Source organism: Tamandua tetradactyla, chromosome 15, assembly GCF_023851605.1.
Source record: "Tamandua tetradactyla isolate mTamTet1 chromosome 15, mTamTet1.pri, whole genome shotgun sequence".
Classification (NCBI taxonomy): Eukaryota; Metazoa; Chordata; class Mammalia; order Pilosa; family Myrmecophagidae; genus Tamandua; species Tamandua tetradactyla.
Window position 1 is genome coordinate 14,752,718 of NC_135341.1, and position 25,702 is coordinate 14,778,419.

Here is a 25,702-nt window from a genome sequence, read left to right on the forward strand (position 1 = left end):
TCACCACAGGAGAGGAGTGTGGTACCCTAGAAGCATGCACCTCCTCCCACCAACCTCACACTCCATTCTGTATGTTAATGGTTCCCAGGGCCTGAGAAGCTGCTGTCTCCTTCAGCTTAGTTAAATATACATTCCCACTACCCTACTTCAAACCCTTTCCTTCTCACCCCTACACCTCCCAGCTGGACTTCCCTGGCCTACCCTTACCTCTTAAGCGTCCCCTCTTTCCCTTTTCCCTCAATTTCCACAAACATGGACTCCTTCTTGCCATAGGGCTATAGTGCCTTAGACCAAATGTTTGTGCCTCCCCCATTCCCTTCACCTGTTTATTCCCTACTCACCCTTCAGATCGCAGCTTAAATGTCCAATCCTCAGGGAAGCCTTCTCAGACCATACCCTCCCCATACTAAAAAAGTAATTGTCCCTATTAGATCCCCCAGTGGCAGTGTCTGCCCTGTACATTACTTACTCAAATGTCTGACTTCCCCACTATTGGACCCACTGAGATAGAGATCATCTCTGTTGTCACCATTGTGTTCTAAGTGTTTAGTTCACTGTCTGATACTTAGTGAAAACTCAATAAATATTTTCTTAATGAAGGAGAGTGTATATTTTGGGAATGGATGAACTTCTTTCTGTATTCACTGTTGAGACAAATAGTCATTCATTTCTCAGTTCAATAAACATTTATTGATTCCCTGCTTTGTTCCAGCCCCTGTGTTAAGCACTCGGGGAACAAATATGAATAAGACCCTTTTCCTCTTTCACCAGTGGTTTCTGACTGGGGGCAGGTACCACCCTTCCTCGGGGCACTGAGATGTGTGTGTGGAGGTGGTCGTTGTGGCTGTCATAGTGACTGGGAGTCCTACTGGCATTCAGTGGGCAGGACCCAAGGCCACTAAGTATCTCCCCATGCATGGGATATGCCTATACAAGGAGGCACTGTCCTAGCCAGTACTGCCACCACACCCCCCTCTACCCCCACCCACATGGGACTTCCTCACAGAGCTTCCAGTCAGGCAGAAAAAAGCGAACCAAAAGAGGCAATGTCTCGTCATGTGTGCAGTGTCCCTAGCAGTAGATGGCCCAAGGAGAGGATCACTCCCTTGGGGTGGGTGGGTAGGTATTGAGAAAGTTACTTTTTTTAACTTTGCAAAGAAAGATTGTGCCCCTATTAAGGAGCCTCTAATTTAAATGAAATAATAAAACCAAAACTTAAAGTACCAAAATATAAATAACTGATGACAAAAATTACGCTCTTCCTTTTACGATAATATCAAAAAAAAAAAAAAGGAAAAGAAAAATAATGGGGAAATTATTCCAATTCTTTCTCAAAGGGCTTTGATTTCATTATAATTCATTGTGAGTATGTGAAAAACATTAGTGATGGTTTCATGTCTTCCCCAATCTGCCTTTGGGGAAGAAAATATCAAGAGGGTAGAATGTTTGCCCACAGCGAAGGGCAGGTGCGAGGCAGAGCAGGTGTGTGTAGTGCTAAGTAGACCAGGATTCCTGAGTCTCTGCACCACAATATTTTGGACAGGAGAGTCCCTTGTGGGGGCTGTCCCAGGTATTGAAGGATGTGTACTGGCGTCCCTGACCTCTGCCCACTAGATGCTAGGTTATGATAACCAGAATGTCTCCAAACATTACCAACTGTCCTGGAGGGTGGGTAGAGGAAATTGCCCTCAGTTGAGGCCATTGAACCAGACCTTGTTTTCATCCACTTGAAGCCCAAGTCAGACCCAAGTTCATGGTCTTTTGAACTCTACTGAAAGCTCATTTTCCATCAGATTTTTGCCACACTGTATAGAAAGTACAGTGGAAAAACTCCCACAGGTATTAGGTAGACTCTGGGCATGGGAAGCTGCTGTTTTACCACCTTGCTATCTGTCTCTTTCTAAAGACAGGGGTTGGCAATCTGTGCTGTCCTCCTGGCACTGCGCTCTTCTTCCTGCTGACTGCTCAAAGGAGAACCTATAGGAGCCTCGGGAATAATGACAATTTCTCTTTTACGTCTGTAGCAGAACTCCCAGATGTCTGAGTAATGCTGTCACCTGAAGGATCTTCTTAAGCCTCTGGAGAGAGCTGCAGGAAATTACAGTGTATTGCAGGGAACACTGATTCTGGGGAGGAAAGAAAATCCTCTTCTTAAATTAAAAAAAAAAAAAGGCAAGATAATTTTGAAGCTAGCTGGATTTAGCTCCCTTTCCACAGGAAATTTTAGACCAGCTTAAGGGTGCGTTTTGGAATCGGGCTTTTCCCACATGGCTAGTCTGTCTTGCATTTCCCTCCCTCTAATATTCCACTTATCTTAGGGCTTCGAATGTCTCCTTCTGCAGGAGAGAGAAACCATTTGGAGAAGAAGAAGCTTCCATATTTACACTGGTGGGAAGATGTCTTTTCCCATTTTGCAATCCGCATTGAGATTACTTTGAGTCCACAGAAAGGTTGACTCTGGTGGCAAATATGGAGCTGTAGCTTTGGGGGAATTTGAAAGAGAACAGCAAAAGTGCTCCCCAAAAGCAAGTCACCACCAACTTATACTCCCAACAAACAGAAGGGTGATAGGAAAGGAGAACTTAGATAACTGGTTGAAATAAAAAACAAACCAACCATGTTTTATTTTTACTGTTTCATCTAAGTACAAATAATTGAAACAATCTCTGATTTGAATGGAGGTGATTTGTCTTCTCTGGGTGCTTACCCTCTGCCAGACACTTTGCTAAATAATTTATATCTCCAAAACCCTACTAATGGGTTCTGGTAGTATGCCCATTTTATGGATGAGGACTTTGAGGCTTTGCAGGGTTAGGATACTTGACTCAAGTGCCCACAGGCCTTGAAGAGCAGGGATTTGAAATCAGATGTGTCTGTTTTAGGAGTCTTCACTCCTAACTGCCAACTTCTAGCTGCAGAACTTTCATCTCTTACAAGTTCCCAGGTGAGGCTGATGCCACTGGTCCAGGGACCTCACTTCGAGAACTCTGTGTTTAGTTTCTTGGCTCTTAAAACAGATACCAAACACTGGGCTGGCCCAACACAACAGGAATTTATTGGCTCGTGGTTTCAGAGGCTAGAAGGCCTGCTTCCTTCTGGGATCGATATCTTCTGGCCAGCAATCTTTAGGTTTTCTTGGCTTTTCTGTCCTGTGCCAATGTACAAGGAAGCATCTTCTCCTTCCTCTTCTGGGTTCTGTTAACTTCTTTTTCTGTGGCTTCTCTTTCCATGTCCCAATTTCCTTTGCTTATAAGGACTTCAGCTATATAGCATAAAGGCCCAGCCTCATTCAGGAGATGTTACTAATAACATCTACAAAGTCCTGTTTACAGATGGGTTCACACCAACAGGACTAAGGTTTGGGACTTGAACCTGCTTTTTGTGGGGGGCATGATTCAATCCCCAATACTCCTGTTGTAGCACATCCATTTCCCCCCAAAAAAAAAACAGTGTAAGCACTGATTTTGGAAATCTTGAAAGAAAACACCTGAGGTAGGACTTGACCAGTGACAGAAGCCCTTCAAACAGATAGATAACAGCCAAGGTCTTTCTAGAGCATCTCTTCTGAGACGGTGTGTCAAGAGACAGAGATAATTGACCTGTTGTAGGTTTTATTTGGGTATTCCCTTGGCTGCCTGACATTTCCGAGAACACGAACTGCATCGTTAAAAAAAATGAATAAAATGATATCACCATTCACTCGTACTAACAGGCCATTTTTCAAGTCCAGTAGTTTTCCATCAGCATGACATTTCTTTTCCAAGTATTGTATATGTAGTTATTTTCAAGTCAGTAATACCTACTATACTCAAAGTCTATGTAAATACCATGAGATTTATCTTGTAGAATTCATCAGAATACTCATACTTATGAGTGCACAGAGTAGATTTATTGTAAAGAAAGGTTTGCAAATCCTTGATTGTGCTTCCTGTCCTATTAACTAGTCCAACAAAAATTCTTAGGCAATTTTATAAGTAATAAAAGAAGCATCATTTAAAATTTTCCTGATTATGGTCACTGAAAAACAACAGGGACTTTGAGGACAGATTTTGTGTTCCACGTCTTTCGACTGATTGAATTTCACCTGAATTAAGATTCTAAAGGCACATTTGAAACCTGAAATAAAGCTGATTTACTTGTCGATAATCTGTTCTGAGACCTTCTGAGCTAGTTCAGAAGAAAGGCTTTGGCACCTTACCTTTCTGCCACTTAATAGAAAAGATAATCTAGGTGGGAAACTGCCATTAAAATACAGACAGTTATCCTACAGTTGGATTCAGGGGGAAACTCCAGCTAAATGGGAAATTTGCTGCAGTGCCTTTGCTGTGAAAAATGTTATGGGAGTGCAATCTACACACTTGCTGAAGGAAAATAGAGACTGCTGGTATGTGGGACTCCTCAACTCCCTTTTCAAAATGCCTTAAGCAATATCAATTCTTCAGGGAGAAGTGGAAAAAATAAAGAGAGAAAGAACAAATAATTATCTGGTGACTTCACAAGTGGTGGAGCAGTTTCCTTTGGTTTGGAGTTGAGAATAAACTACCACTGCATGTCTGTACTGGCAACTTCTTCAGGGTGGACATGTCCAGAGGCTGAATTTTCCCGAACCACATCAAGAATACTCTGATGGGCTTCTATTTCACAGCAAATAGTAACTGGAATTCTTTGCTAGGGGCCAAGACCCTTTTTGTTTTTCTCATGATCTGACTGCTGCATTGGAATTGGCCCAGCGCAAAGGGTGAGGGAACCTGTCCTCCTCCCGGCAGCAACAGCAGCTGGTTATTTTCTTGGAGACTTTCAGGTTAGGAGCAAAGACAGTTTCTGGAGTAGCTACACACTGTTGCTTTGAGACTGCTATCTTCATCTCCCGGCTCCAGCAGAACCAAGGAAACATTCAGGGTTTTTCCCCCAGGAGTGGGGTCCAAAGGGATGCTTTGGAGGATTTTTTTTTTCCCCTCCTGCATCTGCGGCTGCCTAGAGGTGTTTAGTCAGTGTGGACAGAGCAAGATGCCAAGCAGAGACCCTGTAGTGTAAAGCAAGGTACTCCCCAAGGCAGTTAAGGAGACTGAGGCTGCCGTAAGTGCGTGTGTGTGTGTGTGTGTGTGTGTGTGTGTGTGGTGTGTGTGTGCAGGACGTGCAAGCCCAGCGCGCTGAAATGCAGCTCGCCTCTTTGCCTGCAAAGAGTTGCTTCACACCCCTCCCTGCCCAGCGCACTCGGGGAGCACAAGGGGGAGTCCTCGCTGGTCAGGGCTCCCCGTGCCCCCGGAGCGCCGAGGGCTCGCCTGGCGGAGCTTAGCGCAGCTTTCCCGGCGCTGCGAGCGGGCGGGGGTGGACACTGGGCTTCTGTGTGCCAGCCGCAGCCGTTGGCTGGCGGGGGCCCAATCCGGGGCATGCCGCCGGAGCCCGGCCAGGACGCACGGTGAAAAGACGAGTTTGGTGGCAGGCTTGACCCCCGGTTACCAGCAGAAACGGCGCCAGTGTTTAGGCGGTCGCGCCTCTGTGGCTGAGCTCGCGGGGCTGCAGCTGCGGGAGCCAGCGACCCCCCGGGAGCGGAAGGAACGAGGAGGCATGGCTTCGGTGTTCATGTGTGGAGTGGAGGACCTGCTATTCAGCGGCAGCCGCTTCGTGTGGAACTTGACAGTGTCCACACTGCGGAGATGGTACACGGAGAGGCTGCGGGCTTGCCACCAGGTGCTGCGGACCTGGTGCGGACTGCGGGACGTATACCAGGTGAGCCAAGGAGCGCAGCGCCAGAGGGCCCTTCCAGGATGCCGGGCGCTCGTGGCAACCTGTTTCCACCTGTATGATTTTATTCTCTCTCTCTCTCTCTCCCCCCACCGCTCTCTAAACTCCTCGCGGGCTCTTAGCTCTCGGGTCAAATGCTCAGCAGCTGTAGATAACTGTTGCCAGACAAAGCTTGCCTTGATTTTTTCCACCTGGGCATGGGGGCGCTTATGAGTAGGTCCCAGCATTTGCAGACCCCTGTTGTAGCGTGATCGTGTTTTGGCTGGCACTTAGCTAAAAAAAAAAAAAAAAAAAAAAAAAAAAAAAGCTGTAGCTTTGCAGCAGAGGGTCTGCAGAGAGAGAGACTTTGACATTCAAATGAGTCCTTCTTTTTATTGCATTGGCATAGGGGTAGGCATTCCAGGGGCTGTGGTTTCATGCCAGCAGGGCCTTAGTGAATTTGCATTCTTCCACTTGATTTTATTTCGATTTCCATCAGGCAACTCCAACTTGCAAGGCAGAGCCAGGAAAAGCTGATTCTGTGTCTACTGGCTTTTGGAAGTAAGGACAGCAAATCGTCCACCCTTTGCAGGAGGATGACAGACTAAGGAAGGGAGGGGTGGCCTGGCTGAACGTTGGAATGCTTACGTTTGAATTTACTCCCTGTCACACAACACAGCCCCTTCATTTCTCTCCAGATTCCATCCTGCAGGCAAAAAATGCAGTAACTTTGTTCAACTGTGAGATTGTTTATCCTATCTAGGACTGTAGCTTGCCAAGATTTTTTTTTAACAGTAATTTGTGAATTTAAAAATCCTGTGCTTTGGTTGTTAATATTTTTAGTTTTAAAATATCTACATTGTATTTAGAAAGATTATACCAGCTGTTTACTCTAGGAATAAATCACATTTTCTTTCCTGTGATATGGAACTCTGGGTTCCTCCACCCCAAACCAGTTCCCCATATGGCTATAATTTATTTCTTAGTGTACCATGTCCCATGTGTGATCAATCATCTGGTTTTAACAAGCCATACTCTCCCACAACCGGGCAAAATTAAAAGGCCAGTGCCAAATGTTAGGGACCCTAAAGAATCACTGTCCCCTTACCATCCTTGTTAAAACACGGAGAGCATTTTAGCTGTGCTTTTGCGACTCTGGCTTTGTATAACATGTCTGTGATATCTTGTATTTGAAATGGAATCCGAAAGCCAGGTTGAGAAATGGGGCAGCACATGGGAGTTAAGAGTATTAGGGAGCTGTGACTGTATCCCATCTGGCCACATTAAACAGCTCACTTGGCTTTTTGGAGACCTGGACTTGTCTCTCAGTCTTCTCTCTTGGGACATCACTGCTCAGCTTGGTCTGTAGGATAAAGGACTCTAATATGGTTTGGTTTGTTATCTTAAATGTTTGAGAAACTTTCAAAAAGAGAACGCAAATATTGTAGCCAACCAAACTGTGCATTACTCCCAAGGGTTCAGGGGATTTATGGCTTATCTCTGATGCTGTTACTGACCAATTCAAAAATGAATGTTCTCAAAACCTGAGACTCCATTGGTTCTTTATAAGGTTGATCAATAATTATTTTTAAGCTGAACAGCAGCTTGAGGGACTAAGCTACTCAGTACATGCTTTCTCTTTTGTAAAATGGATCATGACTGAGCCAACAGCCTCTTATATCGTAAGTGGGAAGTTCACTTAAATTAATGATGGCCATTCTATGGGCATTGAGTCATAAGTAAAAAGAAAGTGATCTCTAGGTTTAAAGTTTTCCTGTGTCTCTGAGGAAATACAATTTTTGAAAAATATTTTAAACTTTGAGAGAACCATAGAATTCCTAACTGTACAACTTAGTTAATTGTTTGCAAAGAAATGCCATTTCTTTAATGCCTTTTATATATTGAGCAAGAAAGTAGTGACTTAACAAAGTAGAACTGAAAGTAAAAAATACAATGATTGATATCTTCTGCTCCAAGTTAAATAGACATAGCAGGGAATCCTACCTCTGGCTATGTGTGACCATGCATTAGTTTCTCCATTTATAAAATGGAAAATATAATAATACTGACAACAGAGGCTTGATAAGAGAATTAATTGACCAGTAAATTATTTAGCCCAGTATCTAACAATAAAGCAAACAAAAAATGTCAATTCTGACATTTAAGATGTTTTTTTGTTGTTAAGAGGAGACCTAACTCAAACTCACCTAACAAATAAAAAGAAGTTCAAACTACTAGCAGCAGTGTGACCTTCAGGTATGGTTTGATCAGGACACTGTGCCCATTCGCCATGATTCTTTCAGTCCTGGTCTTGTTCACCTGTTGGCTTTATCCTCAACCAGGTTCCTTCCCTCATGATAGCAAATAGCTGCAGCAGTTCCAGGTATTACATGAACATATCAAACCACCCAGAAAGAAAGAGTTTCAGGTTATCAAAAAACTATTTCTGTAAAGTCCTAATATTTACCCTGATAGTCTAACTTAGGTCCTGTGTCCACAAGCAGTGTCATGCACTAACTGGCACAAGGAATAGGATTTTACACCCATGTAATCTCAATGGGAATGATACCCCCCACAAAGGGGAAGGAGAATTATTTTGGTGATGGGGAAACAAAAAATTGCATTACTTTTATATATAAAGCATAGCTATACATACAATATATAAGTAGATATGCAATGTATCTGTGCCGTTAAAACTTTAGTTGGGGGAGGGGGGTGACTAGCAAACAAAGAATGCCTAAAAAGTTCCTTAAAGGAGTGATGATTTTTAAAAGGTTAAGAAACGCTGGACTAGGGTAGTTCAGTGGTAGGACTCTCGCTTGCCATGTGGGAGACCCTGGTTCAATTCCTGGCCCGTGCACTCCAAAATGAAAAAAATCCCATGATGGAAGAAGAATGAAATATGACCCCCACTGCACAGCATACTGAAAAAAGAAAGACACATTGGATATCACTGACTGACTTAGGCCAGTAGGGGAGAGAACCCATTTTTGAAGCTGGGAGTGATGGCTGGCCCCACCCAGACCCCATGTCTGCCAAACAGCCAGCGAAGGTAAAATGCTTGGTTGAAATGTAACCAGCAATGTCCACTAACTACGTCCATTCATATATGAATCTCAAATCTCGTGCTCTTTAAATAAAATAGCTATTTTTCAAGACGAGTACAAAGATGAATCGCAAACATTTTTACAAGTATTTTGCCACAGGAAGTTGAGCTAAGGGTCTAAGGGTGTGTGGGCTCATCCTTATAAAACCCAGCCATATTGCTCTCCACTAATTATGAGTTTTAAACCATAGAGGGGAATGTTCCACTGTACCGCCCAGCTTTCTGGCATGTCACACACCAGAGAGTTATACGTTCTATTGAACCCTGCTTTTTTATCATCTTGATGATAAAATGGTGTCATTTTTCTTGCTTCTAGTTTGAATAGTCAAATTTGTAAGGAAATCTAACGCGCAAGCACCCTAGAGAGAAGAAATAAGGGTTGGGCGGGAGGTATCCATTACGTGAAATACCTGCAGTCCCCTGGAGTGTTTTGTTTATTCATACACTGTAAATGAAATGAGACCTCCCTCCTGTTCAGAGGTATCTGGCAACAACATTGTTGCCTGGTTGGCAAAGCTGGGAAGGCACCATTTCTTTGTAATTGAATATTTCCTCCACTTCTAGATTTTGGAGAAGAAAGTGATTTAATTAGCCAACAACCATGAATAATTAAGAACTAGCTATAAGACATTTCTGTAGTGATGTGACTGAATAAAAAGCAGTTGGCCCTGAAGCTGCCTTTGAACAAAGGCTTGCTTCATGAGTGCAAGTTTGAATTTGGTTAAAGCATTCCTGAGCATTCACCTTCAAGTACAGTTAGGCTCAATTCTAAAAGCCATTTATCTATCCTGCTTATATCTTGCCAGGGTAGGTTGAGTTATCACAATTGATCACATTAACAAAAAATAGAGGTAGAGTATGATGGAAAATGTTGTTTGAATTGTAAGATCAACATCCTTTCTCTTGAGTGTGAAACATTCTAACAAGCCTTCAGTTTGTGACTTTGGGATTAGGTCATCCCCCACCCACCAATGTCCCAAGATAGACTTTCATATAAATCCTGAATGTAGTAGGATGCAACTTGGACAGCATCCGGAATGTTTTAAGTGACCGTATCAGAGGCTGGGTCGCCTCCCCGTAAGCATGCAGCTGGCACGCTGGGGTAGCCGCCACTTCTGAACCCAGCAGAAGCTGTAAGATCATGCGGGAACTTAAAGTCTGTCTTCAAACTTGAGCAAATGGCTTCCCCTATTTGAGCCTTGTTTCCTCCTGGGTGAGAGGGAGAGCAGTAGCACCTGCTTTGTGGGGTAGGGTGAGAAATTCATGAGCTAATGTATCTAACACTTAGCGCCATGCCCAGCACATAGCAAATGCACAATAAATATAGCTTTTGGTAAATCTAAAAAAGGTACTTGATAAAAAGGTACTTGATAATGAAGGACATTACTGTTATTTTTGATACTGATAATACTTCTCTAGTAACTAATTTCCCAACTTTGCATGTGAGGATGTTTAGTAAAAGGTATTGTGGTATTTTTCACGAGAGCAAGTGTAGGATGGCCTTGGATATTTACACTTGCATTCTGCGTGATAGACCCCATGTTCTCTTTTAAGCCCATCCATAAAATCAAGGAGGCCATAAACATCTCACACTGGGACCCCTGAGGAGATACTAAAGACTGATGACCCCCAACTGATAGCAGCTGTACTTTGTATCAGATCACATTGATTGGGAAAAGCCAAATCCGCCAAAGGCCATATGAGCAATTTCAAACCATACACACATTGCCTGCCCCGACCCTTCGCTCCTCATGGTCCTGATTCTATAGAATAAAGGAGCTGGGGGGCTGGCCCGTGGGCAAAATCCGACCTGCCACCTGTTTCTGTAAATGCGGTTTTATTGGCACGCAACCACACTTCTTCATTTATTTGTTGTCTATGGCTACTTTCACATCACAACAGCAGAGCTGAGTGTTGTGACAGAGACCATATAGACAACAAACCAAAAATATTTCCTATCTGGACCTTTACAGAAAAAGTTTGCCAATTTCTGGCTCAGAAGAAAAGGGATATTCTGGGTAGAAAATGCTAGAGGAAGAAATTCAGAATTCGATCATAGAAAAATAGAACTGGAGATAATCTGGAAGAGTTTTCTCAAATACCTTGACACTTGGGAATTAATAAACAAATATTCAAATGAATGCTCAGTTTACCTTCTTAAATGCTTGGCTGTAAACATAATGATTGGAGTTATAGATTGATTCATTCACTCATACCAAAAATAATCATCACGCACCCACTGTTTAACTTAGCAACACAAAGTCAAAATACATCATTATACCTGGTCTCAAGAAATAGACTGTCAGCTAGAGGAAACGGTTAAGGAAACCAATGACAGGACCCAGAGTGTTATAGAGGAACAGAGAGTGGGTCTAAATTGCAGAGGGGTTAAGCAAAGAAGGGCAGAGAGAGCCAAGGAGATGTTATGGAGGAAGTGATTCTTAAGCCAATCTTTGAAGATGAAGAAAAGCAGAAGGACATTTCAGGCATGTACAGCATGACTCTTGGTGGGTGGATGATGAAGAGTTTTTAAGGCTAATGAGGGTGGAGTTCGGGGTAGAGATTGAGGGAGAACACCAGAACTTGAATGATCTTGTATTTTAAGATAAGGATTTTGAAGTTTTTCTTCAGAACTTTGCAGGGAGAGGAGAAATGGATGCTGGGGGTAGGAAGGGAAGATAAGGTAGGCTGTTGCTGGGGTGTGGGTGAAATGTAGGTCAGGGTAAGATTATTTGTGAGATTTTGTAGGTTTTGCTGTGGCAACAAGCAACCCCAGAATCCTAGTGGTAAAAATAATGAAGGTTTACTTTTCACTTACACTCCCTGTCCAGTCATGGGCTGGCTGGAGGCTCTGCTCAGCACTGCCACCCAGGCTCACAGAATGTTCTAGAACATACCAGTTGCCATGAGGGTGCAGAGTCTGTGGGGTCGCACACTGGAAGTTAAATGTTTGGTCTGTAAGTGGATTATCTCACTTCTCACAAGTCAGTGGTCAAAACTGGTAACATGACCCATCCAAACACAGAGACCAGGAAAACTATCTTATCTTAATATTTTAACTCATCATTGACCATAGAGAAATTTCTAAAAGACCAAGTCATTTAAGGTCAGCGAGATTAGTCTCAGAATCTTTGGAACACATTGTTGAACCTTTGTTGAACAACTTAAAAAACACCAAGTTGAAAATTTCTCTCTTGCCTTTTTTCAAATTCTCATTCCATCTTTCTTGATGGAGTTACAGAATAAAATAACTTCCTTGCTCATCCCCATTTGTATTTTTGTGATGCCCCAGTTGATTGTTGTGGAAAATTTGAATGACTTAGTTCCGAAGTTTACAAACAGGACCATGTGACTTCCAGCATGGAGGGAGGCAGAAATTAAGCTCATGAAAAAAACTTAAAATTAACGTCCATACATATGTAATTATATATGTGTGTGTGCATGCACAGTAGATATGCATTCTGACATCCTTGAAATAAGATTTTGCTGTGAAAGAGGAAAACAAACATGGCAAAATTAAAGAGTCCCATTTCCCCCTAATGTCCTAATCGTTTTTATTCTCTTGAATTTTTTGTTTGGGCAAAGCTTTTTACTAATGCAACTGTTTCCCTTTTTCCCTTTTAACTAGTACTTTAAATAGTTTCCCTTTCTTGACTTGACTAATGATCGAGCAGCCACTACCTGCCAGGCCTTGTGCTGAGCACTTTACAAAAATTTTATTTGATTAAAAATAATTTTTTTTCAAAGAATATTTCAACATTTGAAAATATTAAAAATAACATAGCTATAGACCCATGCACCCACCATTCAGTTTTAAGACAGTTGAATATTTGCCATATTGCTTGCGACACTTTTTTGTAATGAAATTAAATTTCATAGAATCACTTGAAATCTCCTTTGTATCGCCCCTCATCCCCTAGAGATAATCCCACCCTGAAGTGGGTATTTTTCTTTCCATGCATGTTTTTCTAGTTTTACCACATGTTGATAACTATAAACAATGTAATGTTGTTTTCATGTTTGTTTATGTGTGTAATGTGTCATTGTATTACATATGTGTAATACATGCGTGTATCATTCCGCTATTTAATTTTGCTCTCAAAATGTTCTTGGGATTTACCTTTTAATTTCGTTTAACCCCCGTATTCCATTGCGTATACCAATCTCTTGTTGATGGACACTTCGGTTGCTTCAAATTTTTTGGTGTCTCAAAATACTATAGTGAAAATTTTTGTCTTTATCTCTTTGTGCATGTGAATAATAGCTTCTCTAGGCTATATACTGAAGAGTGGAGTTACTCGAATTTCAGCTTTACAAGCTGCTGTACCTTATCTTTGATCCTTATAACAACTCTTCAAGATGACATCCTGTACCATTTTATTGATTTTGTGTACGTATTGGCTAATAAGCCAGGGAGCTGGAATTTGAACACAGCTCCAACTGACTCCAAAGCTTAGCCTCTTACTCAATTTGGAGCTTTATTTATTGAAAAGTAAATAGCCTATAAAGATAGAAACTTATCATTTATTCACTCAACAAACATTTGGTGGAAACATCGCCTAGTGCTTAAAAATGGAATCTGTGGATTCAGACTGCCTGACTTCAGCTCCCGACTCACCTTTTGTTTACCATGTAAGCTCATGGAGACTCAGTTTTTTTTCTGCTGGAAAATGTGGAAAATTAAAGTACCTACCCCCCCAAATTATTCTCCTGGCATTGTTATAAAAAAGAAAATGTGTTAATATTTTAAAGCACTAAAAAAACATTTTAAAACTCAATTTAAAAATGAAAAGAATTTTAAACACTGAAAGCAGTGTTAGATGGATGGGGCGGTGGATGCCTGGAAAATAATTATTTTCATATGTGCAATGTTCTCAATTTTTTTTTTATCCATATGAATAACCTTAACAGCTTTCAAAATCTGCAGAAGCCTTGGCTCCTCTTCCTTCTCCTCCTTCCCCGAAGATTAAGAATTATAGGAAAGGGGGACGTTCACCACCATGTAAAGGCACTGCGCTCCCATGGTTTCATAGCACAGCTTTTCGCCTGGAGGCACTGGCATCTTAATGTTTCTGTCTGCTTGGTCTACCCTAAGAAAGTAAAGATGCTCACACTATGGTTGTTTTATTTCTGACTCTTCAACTGGAAGCTACTAAACTTTCTTCCTCCCACTTCCAAACCCCCACTCCAAAGCACTAAGAATGCCAGATTCCCGTGCATAAAGGCCATGGGTCCCCTCCAACTGCTGTCTTTCCTTCCCACCTGTGTGAGCTCCCCTTGGATCCAGGCCCTTAGATTTGCATCTGCTAAGGAGACCCAGTTATTACAAGCATCAAGCTACCCTTGGGTAACGTAGCTGGCAAATATTTTTACAGGAATTAGTTGGCCTCGTTCAAATGTGATTAGATGCTTATTATCCACAAGAGAAAAGAGTCTTGGTAAAATAGAAAAGGAGCATGGGCTATGTCAGTGAGACCTGGGTTAAAATCAAGGCGCTATCACTTATGGCTGTGTGACCTTGAACAAGTTACTTGATCGCTACTCTGAGCCTGTTTCTTTAGTTGTACAAAAGGCAAAATAAGGTCCGCATTGTAAGCGTGCTAGAAACGTTTCAAATGACACATTGAGAAATGGTAACATTTCAAATGTAAAAATTTAGAGCCTCACACAAACTTGATCCTAAGTCAAAAGTTGTGTTCTAGTGGTTTTGAGTGCAAGCCGTGACCGTGATTTAATCACTGACACCATCACTGAATAGCTGTGTGACATAGGCAAATTACTTGACCTTTCTGTGCCTCAATCTCCCTGTGTATGAGACATGGTTGCTAATTGTGTCTACCTCTTGAGTTATTGGAAGGACAAAATGAGGTCATTTAAATGAGGATCTCACTAGGGTGCCTGGCTCATGGTTAAGTTTCAAAAGGTATTAGCTGTGGTTATTTCTAAATTTAGTGAACGTCTTCTATAAGTTAACCAGTGCTAAGCACTATTTATTTATCATTGCACTTAATTCACCTAATAACAGCATGAAATAGATACTGCTAAACCCCTTTGGGAGATGGAGAAATTGTTTAGAGCTGTTAAGTAACTTGTTCAAGAGCAAATATTTGGACTGCTTAATATCTGTCTAGCTCTAAATCCAAATCACATTGACTGTAGCCATTAGATGAATTGATTTTAGTTTGCAAACCATTTGTTCTCTTCCTTTTTATGTTTCCTTTCATGGAGTCTTTCCTAGAACTCTCCTGCTTTCTAGTATCTACCTCTATCAAACCCTGTAACCATAGCAGGAATTGTTCAACTCATTTACACTAAAGTGGAAAGGGCTGATAAGACTGTCTGTTCTAATTCTTGAAGGGTTCTGTCCACTTGAAAAGAACATAAAGTATTTGGTCAAGAAGTTAATTTCTAATTGCAAACATACAAGCATCCACAAGCCAGTGGCTGAGAGTTCTCTCCCCTCCTCCCATTCTAGTTCTTTCTAAAATCTTATTATGGAAGGGTTGACATCAGCTCAAGGGGATTCTAGTGTGCCTTAGTGGTCAAGGGCACAGACTCTGAAACCAGATTGCCTGGGTTCAAATCACAGCTTTGTTACCTATTACTTGTGTAACTTTGGTCTAGTTAATTAGCCTCTCTATACCTCAGTTTCCTAACTGTAAATTGGGGATAATAATATGCACACCCCCTGTTGTAATTGTGAGATATAAATGAGTGTATACATGTACACATACACCTGCACACACATATATAATGGTTGAAAACAGTGTCTCATACATGGGTATGCACTAGATATCAGAAATTGTTAACTATTTTATTGGATAATTCATTATTTATTAAGCACTTTTTTATTGAGCCATATTCATTATTTATTAAGCACTTTTTATTGAGCAGTATTTACTTTCCAGGTACTTTTCTAGACACTTGGGCTATAACAGTGTAATAGACTGATACAATGTAACAGACTGCTCTCATGGAACTCAGTCCACTGGGAATGACAAGCAAAAAAAAATGTGGCAAAGGGCTTCTCTCTGGAGGGCTTATTAAACCTGAGACCCAAAGGATGAGGCGCTTGATAGGTACAGTTCAAGGCGGACAGTACTCTAGATGAAGGAACAGCAAGTGCAGAGGCATTGAGGCAGGAAAAAGCTTGGACTGTTGAGGGGAGTGGAGAGAAAAGAAGAGTGTCTGAAATATAGCCAGAAATGTGGAGATATTGGGGTGGATTTGGGGAAGCGGTAAAGAAATGAGATCGTACAGTGAACTGGTGGCATCCTAGATCTTACTCTGAATATGGATGAGAAGCCATTGCAAATGTTTTCAGTGGAGAAATGACTTATTAATTTATTCAACAAATATTTACTGGGGGCCTATTACATACCAGGCCTCTTTTAGGGAGTAGAGAGATAGCAATGAACAAATAAAACAAAAATCCCTGCCCTCCTGAAGCTTACTTTTCAGTCGGGTACTTATATCTCCATCCTGGATCTTTCTAATAAGTCCAAATCTGTATTTCTAGCTACCTCCTTGACTTCTCCACTTGCTTGACTAATCTGCATCTCAAATTTGGTAGGTCCATATTTAACCTCCTGTTCTTCCCAACAGAGCCTGCTCCTTCTTCAGTAAGTGGCAACTCCATCCTCAGAAAAGAATTTTAGAGCATCCTTGACACTCATGTTCCACGTCTAATCCATCAGCAAATCCCACTGACTCTACCTTCAAATTATATTTTAATCCACTGCTCAGCATCTTCACCATCGTGACTCTGGGCCAAGCTACCCTCGCTTCTTCCCTGAACTGCTGCAATAACTTTTCCTAATAGGTCTCTGTGTTCGTGCCATTTTCACCCTACTCTCAATTTTCCACACAATCCCCAGAGTGATTTTGTCAAAATTAAATCAGAGCATGTCATTCTTCCTTTCCAAACACCCTCCAGTGGCATCCCAGCTCAGAGAAAAAGCCAACGTCACCATACCTGCAAGGCCCTACATGATTACATTCACCTGCCCGGGTGTTGTCCCCCCACTCCTAGCAAACACACACAACCTCTCGTCTCAACTCCCAGCCCTCTCTTCCCCTCTCTACATCTTCTCCGTCATGTAACCCTTATCAGCTGACGTTATGAATTTCTTCGCTCATATGCTTATACCCTCCACCAGAACATTAGCTGAAGGAATGCAGGGACTTTGTTTTGTTCCATGTAGTATCCTCAGTACCTGGAACAGTGCCTGATACCTAAAATATGCTTCAAAACAGTTTGCAGGGGGTGCAAGGGTAGTTCAGTGGTAGAATTCTCACCTGCCATGTGGGAGACCCGGGTTTGATTCCTGATCCATGCACTTTCCAAAAAGAAAAAATAATTCAACAAAGGGTGCTGCAATAGCAGAATAGCTATGTGGAGAAAGAATGAAATGTGACCCCTAGCATACAAAAAATAAAAACAAATACTGTTGAGTAAATGAATGAATGAATCCAATTTACATTTTAAGAAGCTGTCTCTGGCCACTCTGGGGAGAGCAGCCCGGCAGAGGTAAGGGCACTCAGGAGGCTGTCTCTGGTGCTGAGACAGGTTTAGGGAGCTGAACTGAGGTGGTGGCAGAGAGGGAAATATGAAGACATTTAAGCATTTGGAGAAGGAGGAAGCAGCACTAGGGGACTCTCTCCAAAGAGAATGCTTGCATTCTATAAGACTCTGGTAACATCATAAAGGGAAAATCCATCCACTTTTCAGTGTATTTGTGTGTGTGTTGGGGGGGGTGTTTATTCTTTTTTGATTAGTGAAACGAGCCTCCGGCCAGAGTACGTTGATTGAGAACACATTCATGTGGCGTCTCTGTTGACCGTTTCATAAGCGAAGCAGCACTTTAGAGGGCTGAGTAGGTTATTTCCTCCAGGTCCTGTGCGTGGGGGCGCACCCGAGGCCCCCCGGCGTCTGTGCACGGCCGGCCCGCGTGCCCGCGTGCCCCGCCCCGGGCGGGAAGTTGGCAGTTTCTGTAGTTCTGGTCACTGCGGACTGTCAGGTGACCACTGTTTCCTGTGCCCGGCCCCGTGGGCAGACCCTGGAAGGTGCCCTGTTTTTCCTGATAAATGCTGACAGGAGTTTCAGACCCTTTCTTTTTGTGGCGCTCATGGACGCTGCTTATCACTCTTACTCTGTATCAGATCCTTCCCAGGACAGAAGGACAGAAGGACCCTTTCGGTTTGCTGGGATTTCAGGGAATAAAAAAATCTACTTTTTTTTGTTTGTTTCTTATTAGCATTTGATTAAAAGCTCACTTCCCTCAGCTTTTTTGCTGTGCCCAAGCTTTTTGAAGTTCTGCAAGCGCAGACAATTAATTAAAGAGCGTTTGACCTTTTGTTACAAGATCTGGTTATTGTGTCTAATTACCAACCTCGAATAAAGAAGAATCATAATCTCTAGAACAAAAAGCAACACTAGGTATGTCGCTAATATCTCCTGAAGAGAAAGTACATTTACTTTTTTAATAACTTGGTTAATACTATCTCTAAAGTGAATTTAATGTTTAAGTTTGAAACAATTTGGTCAGGTTAACTGGCAACTCATACTTAAATTCATAGGGCTCTTTATTCCTTACAATTTTTGCATATTGGGTTTTCCAGATATCAATGCCAAATATAGTTCTAGCTGAGCTCACAAAATTTCACTCTCAGAAATTCTTTCTGGAAATGAGATTTCTTTACAGTGTATATGTTTTCCTTTAATAAACTTCAGAAGCCAACTCTGAGTTTCAAAAAAAAATACTTTTTTTTTTTTGAGATGTATGTTAGTGCCAAAGTCTGAATAGTACCCTTTATTCACTTATAAAGGGCAGTTATATCAGTTTAAATTTTTTTCAAATACAGTAACATTTGCCATGCCTTTGTGCTGAATGCTGTGTTTTAAGCAAATCAAACTTAATTAAGTTTTTTCTATCCTTTTCTATTTTCTCCTGGCTTTTTTTGTGTGTAGTTTCTCTGGGCTTAATAGGCCATGTTTAAATGTATAGCTACGCATATGTGAAAGTGTATAAATATATGTGTGTTTATATCTATATATATGTGATGTGAAATTTTTCCAGAAGTAAAATTCTGAGCCAATATATTCAACCAAACCACTTTTTCCTTTTGCTGATTTTCAATCTTTAACATCACCTCTAAAATTATATTATAACCTTGGACTAATTAGTCAGTAGCAAAAATGTGGTTAGATTCCATAATAGATGTTGACTTTAGGAGATTATTATCAATTTTGTCAAAACTCAGCAAATGGAAATGTGTTGAACAACTTCATCTGCTTCCTCTGTTTTAAAAGACAGAAAATCAGAGGACCAGTAGCGCTGAAGCTGCACTCACCTCCTGGCTTGCAAAGGAGGCAGTGCCATGGAGAAAGCAGTAAGGCAGGTTATTCAAAATACTGCACTGGCCCATTCTCCTTCCACAGCCGCCCCGTGTCTGGAAAGGACAAGGTGGGGAGTTACAAGTGCCAGGGACCTGGAAAGACAAAGAATAGAAGACAGAGGAGGCAACCTAGGAAACAGCAATGCCTTCCTCATCCAAAGCAGCTTCATTCATTATGTACAAATACTTACTAATATTAGTCTGTTTTAATAGGCTTTTCAATTAGAGAAACAGCATTATCTGTTTCCTTTGAGCTACCTGCACATGCCTTTTGGGGGCTAAGGATGTGGGATGTGGGATCCCATCCTGTGCCTCCCCTTACCAGCCCTGTGACCCAGAGCCTGGTGCTTAAGCCCAATTGGCTTCCTCCTCTGCAAAGTGGGAACATCATGTCTTATAGTGTCGCTGTCAGATTTCAGCAGGACAATGCCATGCAACTGCTTAGACCGAACCGGACAAGAACTCAATGAAGTCTAGTTTTTAAACAAGGCCCTGGCTACTAAAATAGGCAAAAAAGAAAAGGAAATACCTCCCAGAAATGGGATTCTCTCTTCCTCTCTCATACAGATGAAGTTACCTAAAATAAGCATAAGAAAGGATCCAAATAATTTGAAACAGAAGAATTAAATTATATTTGATCTGTTAAACTGTTACAACCTTTATGGAGGACAGTTTAGTTGTATCCAATCAAAATATAAAATATGTGTCTTCTTTGACCAAAAATTTCCATTTCCAGGAAACCATCTATAAGACATTTTCTTACATAATACTAGATGCACAAAGGATTTCCACTCTACTTAAAAGTAGTAAATCAGTGGAGACAGGAATAGTAGAGTAGTTAATTTAACGATGGTACATCCATACTATGAAATTCTATGAGAACCTAGAAAGAAGGAAGTAGAGCTATATATCATGGCCCAGAAATATTTTAGTGATATATATTTTGGGGTAAAAACAAAGTACAGAACAATAAATGGAATTTGTATTCAGTCAGTTTTCTTTATTCACAGTAATATATAATGCAGCTGTGAATACATAATTAGCGAATACTGAGCCATTGCTCCCAGGGGAAATACAGAGTTAGGTTCCTGTGAACCTCTGATCACAATATTTTCATCAACGGATCAAGGCATAACCTTGTTTTATGTGTGTTTCTGCTTAAAGATGACTTATTTAATATAAATTATTGATTCATTATCACTGAACTCATGGCCGACAGGACTAGAACTCATGTCTGAATGAAGTTTGTTTTCTCATTGAGACACTGAGAATGACATTAAACAATGACATTACCAACAAGAAGGACAAAAATGTGGAAACGTGGCACTAACTATGCCGTGAACAGGGCACATGCACCCGTTTAGAGTATGAGAGCTGAAACAGGAAGGTAGGGGTCACCTTGTTAGACCTCAGCTCAGAGCAGGCACGCTCGGCCTCACACATTTTCACTGCTCTGTGCAGGTCCGTGCGTGACGGAAAACTCAAGAATTCATTTTGAGGTTACAAATAAAGGTTATCAAGTAGGTGAATTCACAGATACGGAATCCGGAAATAATGGTGATTAATGAGGTGTGTCTCTGTGTGTACACATGTATGTATATGTGATTCATGTATGTATATGTATACAGATAAATGCACAGAAACGCATGCGTGATCAAGGGGCTGAGAAAACCTTCTTGACCAAAAGGAGGAAGAGCGAAATGAGACAAAATAAAGTGTCAATGGCTGAGAGATTCCAAACAGAGTCGAGAGGTTATCCTGGAGGTTACTCTTACACATTATGTAGATGTCACCTTGTTAGTCAAGATGTAATGGAGAGGCTGGAGGGAACTGCCTGAAAATGCAGAGCTGTGCTCCAGCAGCCATGTTTCTTGAGGATGATTGTATAATGATATAGCTTTCACGATGTGACTGTGTGATTGTGAAAACCTTGTGTCTGATGCTCCTTTTATCTACCTTGTCAACAGGTGAGTAGAACATATGGAATAAAAATAAATAATAGGGGGAACAAATGTTAAAATAAATTTAGATTGAAATGCTAGTGATCAATGAAAGAGAGGGATATGGGGTATGGTATGTATGAATTTTTTTCAGTTGTCTTTTTATTTTTTTCCTGAATTGATGCAAATATTCTAAGAAATGATCATGATGATGAATATGCAACTATGTGATGATATTGTGAGTTGCTGATTATGTATGTAGAATGGAATGATCATATGTTAAGAATGTTTGAGTTTGTTGTCATATTTTTTTAATTAAAAATTAATAAAAAGAAAAAAAATGCGTGCATGTGTTCATGTATGTGGATCAATGGCAGTGAATTATACCCACCAACCCATTAATAATTTTAACCCCTGGCAAGTGTAAGTAGGGGAAGAGAAAGGTTTTTACTTCTGTTACTTTCATAATCCTGAATTTAAATTTTTATAGTAAGGATATGTGTGTATACTTTTTGTAATTTTTAAAAGCTTCCTTTTCAAAACATTTGCTCCATCATGTAGATGCCTGAATTCTACATTTCTAGACAACAGGGATTGATCTGATTCAACCTTGTATCTACCTCATACTGCTCCAGCATGTAATAGTTTCTTTCCAAGTACTTGTCTACTGTATTCATTTAATAATGATCATTAATCATTACCTGTGCTGTTACTATTGACAATAAGTGGTATTTGTGATCATTTGAGAACCACAGAAGTTTTTTAATCTTTAATGTAACATGGCCATTGTAATAAATTTGTTACAGAAATGTGCGGCTTAGAAGGTAAAAAGTTCTTTAATGGTTGCTGTCAGTGGTGTACATTCACCAGATATTTTCTTAGTGTGTACTGACATATTTTTTACATTAATATAATATAAATTTTTATGGAGATGAGATCATCCTATACATTTTATTCTGGAATTTGCCTTTTAAAATCTGCTAATGTATCTCAGATACTGATTTGTCTTGTCATTTTTCTTAACTGTCAAGTATTCAGTGGTATGGATGTACCGTAATTAATTTCACCAGCCCTCTACTGATGAACATTTAGGTTTTATCCAACTTTTACTATGATAGACGGGGCTGCAATGAACATCCTTATATGGGAAACTTTGAACATTTGTGCAAAAATTTCTGTAGGGTAAATACCTTAAAGTGAGATTCCTGGAGTATTAGAAGGAATTTGGTCCTCCAAAAAGGTTGTACCAATTTATACTGTCACTGAGTAAACAAGAAGTCTTTTCTACACTCTAGACTACAACTTTTGATTTCTGCCAATCTACTTGCCAAAAATTTGTATTTCATATTTTCATTTGTTTCTTTATTAATGGGGCTGCCCATTTTTCATATGTTTTAAGGGCCATGATGCTTGGGACACTGAAATTTTTCTGTCCTGATAACATAGGGGGAAGCACACTCTTTTTTTTATCACACTATAAATTAATTTGTATGTTTCCAGAGCCAGATTTGAGAACAAGTTTTAAATCTTAGAAAGCATTTGTTATTGCAAAATGATTTGGAATTTCCTTTTGTAGTTAAAATAGGTTTAGAACAGGTGTTGTTTATTAAAACCCAAGTACCTGAAAGATAGATTTTCATGTAGTTTCTGTCATGCACAAAAATCTTAAGGTTTAGAAACAGCTGAGAACAGCTACTTCTTTTTGCATATGTTATCCTCTTTGGTGTCATATGACAGTTTCCCCATTTACTGTTCAGTGGATTTCAGCACTTTTGTTTAATCTCTTCTGTAAATGCTCTAAATTTCATTTAGACAAACTGGAAAGGGATCACCAAGCCCTTTTTTTTAAGTGAGAGAGAAAATTGGGGGCCAGAGACAGGATGATGCCCCATTTGTTTCTTTTTTTTTTCATCTTAGGTGCCTGAGGCCTTTGAGCTTATTTGGCCCTCTAAATCCATATTTATTAACTTAAATATAATTTAGCCACAGTTGAATTGTCTTGATGAGATTTTATAACTACGAACGGGCATAAACCTGTCATTTGTCTCATTTTGGGAGGCACTAGAACTGATTATTTGGGAGATGATTGAAACGGCTAGTCCCGTTAATGAAACAGTTATTCTAGAAGGAGCACCCTCAGGGTGAGAATGGATCGACCTGCAGATTTGTTTGTCAATAAACTTTATCCAGGTCAGTCTAAATCAGAGGTAAATTGGAGTTGCTTCAGGAAGTCCGCCAAACAGGTTTTTTTTTTTTTTTTTAATCATTTTTTAGGCTGTCTGGCCCTAATACTGCCTCTGCCTGTTAGCACTCCATCTCCCTCTGGAGGAGCCCACCAGGCATTGGCAGAGAGGCAGGTCCCAGTGCACGTTTCCTACCATGGCCACCAAGGACACCAGATCTTTTTCTTTCTGCCCTCCAGTTCAACTAGTGGGCAAGCTAAAATCCTCCATCTAGCCGGCCTGTGGCCTATGTGTTCCTACACTCAGAATTTTGAGCTAGAAGGAGGGATCATTTGGAATCAGAATCATCACATAGTGGCAGTTGAGGTGGGACACAGGCAAGGCTGTTGTATGGCCTGGTATTGGCTATGTTTGCTCCCTTTGCTGTTTTCTTGTTTCATGTTCATTTTCTAAGCCTGCATCCAATAGCTGTCTTTACCTTCTTCTATCCTGAGCGGCCTGATTTGGTTTGGGGATGCATATCCCACTCGCTCCCATACCCCACCATGGAACATGGGGGAATCCTGATTTGTCACTAAGCCCAGCATTTTCTAACTTTTATTCATGTCATAGACTATGCAGAAACTAATAATGCTTTTTTGGCATCTGGGGTAGAAGGATGAGGCTGCTCATGACCATCACAGGAAGTCTGGCTGCCTTGAGAGCAGAGAGGACCAGTAGTTCAGGTCAGCTGTAACCCATCAAACCCACAGATGGGTGGGGAAGCTGTGGTGGAAGCTGATCATGCTGACCTTAGTCCTCTAGCCAGTGACTGGTTTAGGGTTGACATATGGCCCAGCTCTAGGCCATGGGGGTACAGTTTGCTGATGCATTTCTTGAAAACTCTCTTTGCCTTTTAAAAGGAGGGAATAGAAATCATCCTTTGGTGGGAGGGGGGTTATGCAGGGAGAAAAGATGTAATGCTTGGACGAATGACAGCCGTATTACAACCATGAGGGAATGCTAACCTGATATAAACAAGCTGGGTGGAAACAGAAGAAAACTTTGCTGGTCTTGCTAATCTGTAGAATTCTAGATACTGATATACAGATCCCTCTTATTAAAGTCATTTTTCACTATTATTTTTGTTTGTTGCTGCTGAAAACGTTCTAATTGATGTAATATCTGCTCAGACTTGAAGATCAGGACTCAAGAAAGAGTTGTCCAACAACCGAAACATAGTGTTCAAAATCAGAAACGTTTAGCAAAGAATGGTATGAGAACTGGAGATGTGCTTGTAGAAGATGTTCAATTTCAAAATAATATGGGTAGAAGTAGAAGGAAACTCTAAAAATCAATGTGCTTTCCATCAAGGAATGCAAAATTTTAAATTGGTATGATAATAATCTTGACTGGGAATATTTGCTAGCATCTCAATGAAATATTAGAGAATGGAAGGGACTCTAATAATAGTGAGAGAGAGCATAACAAGTTAAGAAATTGAACTCTGGAACTAAACTGTCTGGATTCAGATCCTGCATCTGCTATTTCCTAGCCGGGTGGCTTCATGTAAGTTATTTAACCTCTTTGGCCTCAATTTGTTCATCTATAAAATGGATATAATAATAGTTCCCATCTCATAGATAATATTAGGTTAATTACTTATAAATAGTATCTGGTGCAGATTAAAAACTGCATATTTGCTATTATTAATCTTATTAATCTTACAAATATCCAAATTCATACTCATGAGGAAAAAGTAACTTTAACATAGATACCTCTACCAATACACACTCACTAGGATGGTTAAAATTAAGATGACCGACGATACCTAATTTTGGTTTTGGCAAGGATGTATGATAACCAGAATTCTTATGCATTGCTTACTGGTAGGAGTGCAAAATGATACAACTTAGGTTGCTCTTTGACAGTTTCCTAAAAAATGAAACAAACTTCAACCCTATGCTCTGTCAGCTTCATTCCTAGGTATTTATTCAAAAGAAATAAAATGTATGTCCACACACACAAGCCTTGTGAAAGAATGTCAAAGCATATTTATTATAATACCCCCAATCTGGAAATAGCCTAGGTTTCCATTAACAGGAGAGTAGATAACTAAACTGTAGTATATTAATAGAATGGACTATTACTCAGCCATGAAAAATAAATGCAGTACTAGTACATGCAACACCACGGAAGAATATCATATGCATTTTTCTCAGTGAAAGAAGCCAGATACAAAGGAATGCACACTCTATAATTCAATTTATATGAAGTTCTAGAACAGGAAAAACTAATCTGTGGTGATAGAAATCGGAACAGTGGTTGTTTATGGAGGGGTGGAGAGGGGACTGATAGCTTTCTAAAAATGT

At 40.6% G+C, this 25,702-nt stretch overlaps 1 protein-coding gene, 1 long non-coding RNA gene and 1 pseudogene across 5 annotated transcripts in view; 1 reads left to right on the top strand and 2 right to left on the bottom strand.

The window, feature by feature from the left end:
- LOC143657816 (small ribosomal subunit protein mS31 pseudogene) overlaps positions 1–5,392 on the bottom strand; it is a 62,218-nt pseudogene extending 56,826 nt beyond the window's left edge.
- Positions 1–25,702, top strand: part of FRMD4B (FERM domain containing 4B) — a 362,040-nt gene that overhangs the window by 157,157 nt on the left and 179,181 nt on the right. Inside the window, exon 1 of one of the 4 annotated variants that reach the window (XM_077128735.1) lies at positions 367–5,730. The exons of 2 other annotated variants lie outside the window; for them this stretch is intronic. In XM_077128735.1, coding sequence (XP_076984850.1) covers positions 5,569–5,730 — 162 coding nt within the window. In that variant the 5' untranslated portion in view covers positions 367–5,568. Of the gene's footprint in view, positions 1–366; positions 5,731–25,702 lie in introns of those variants that run through there. One more of the 4 variants, XM_077128736.1, reaches the window with a different exon arrangement.
- LOC143656942 (uncharacterized) lies at positions 6,111–11,694 on the bottom strand. The gene is made up of 3 exons (XR_013162644.1): positions 11,649–11,694; positions 7,021–7,087; positions 6,111–6,430 (listed from the first exon to the last, which is right to left on the bottom strand). It is a non-coding gene; the product is annotated as an uncharacterized LOC143656942 (long non-coding RNA).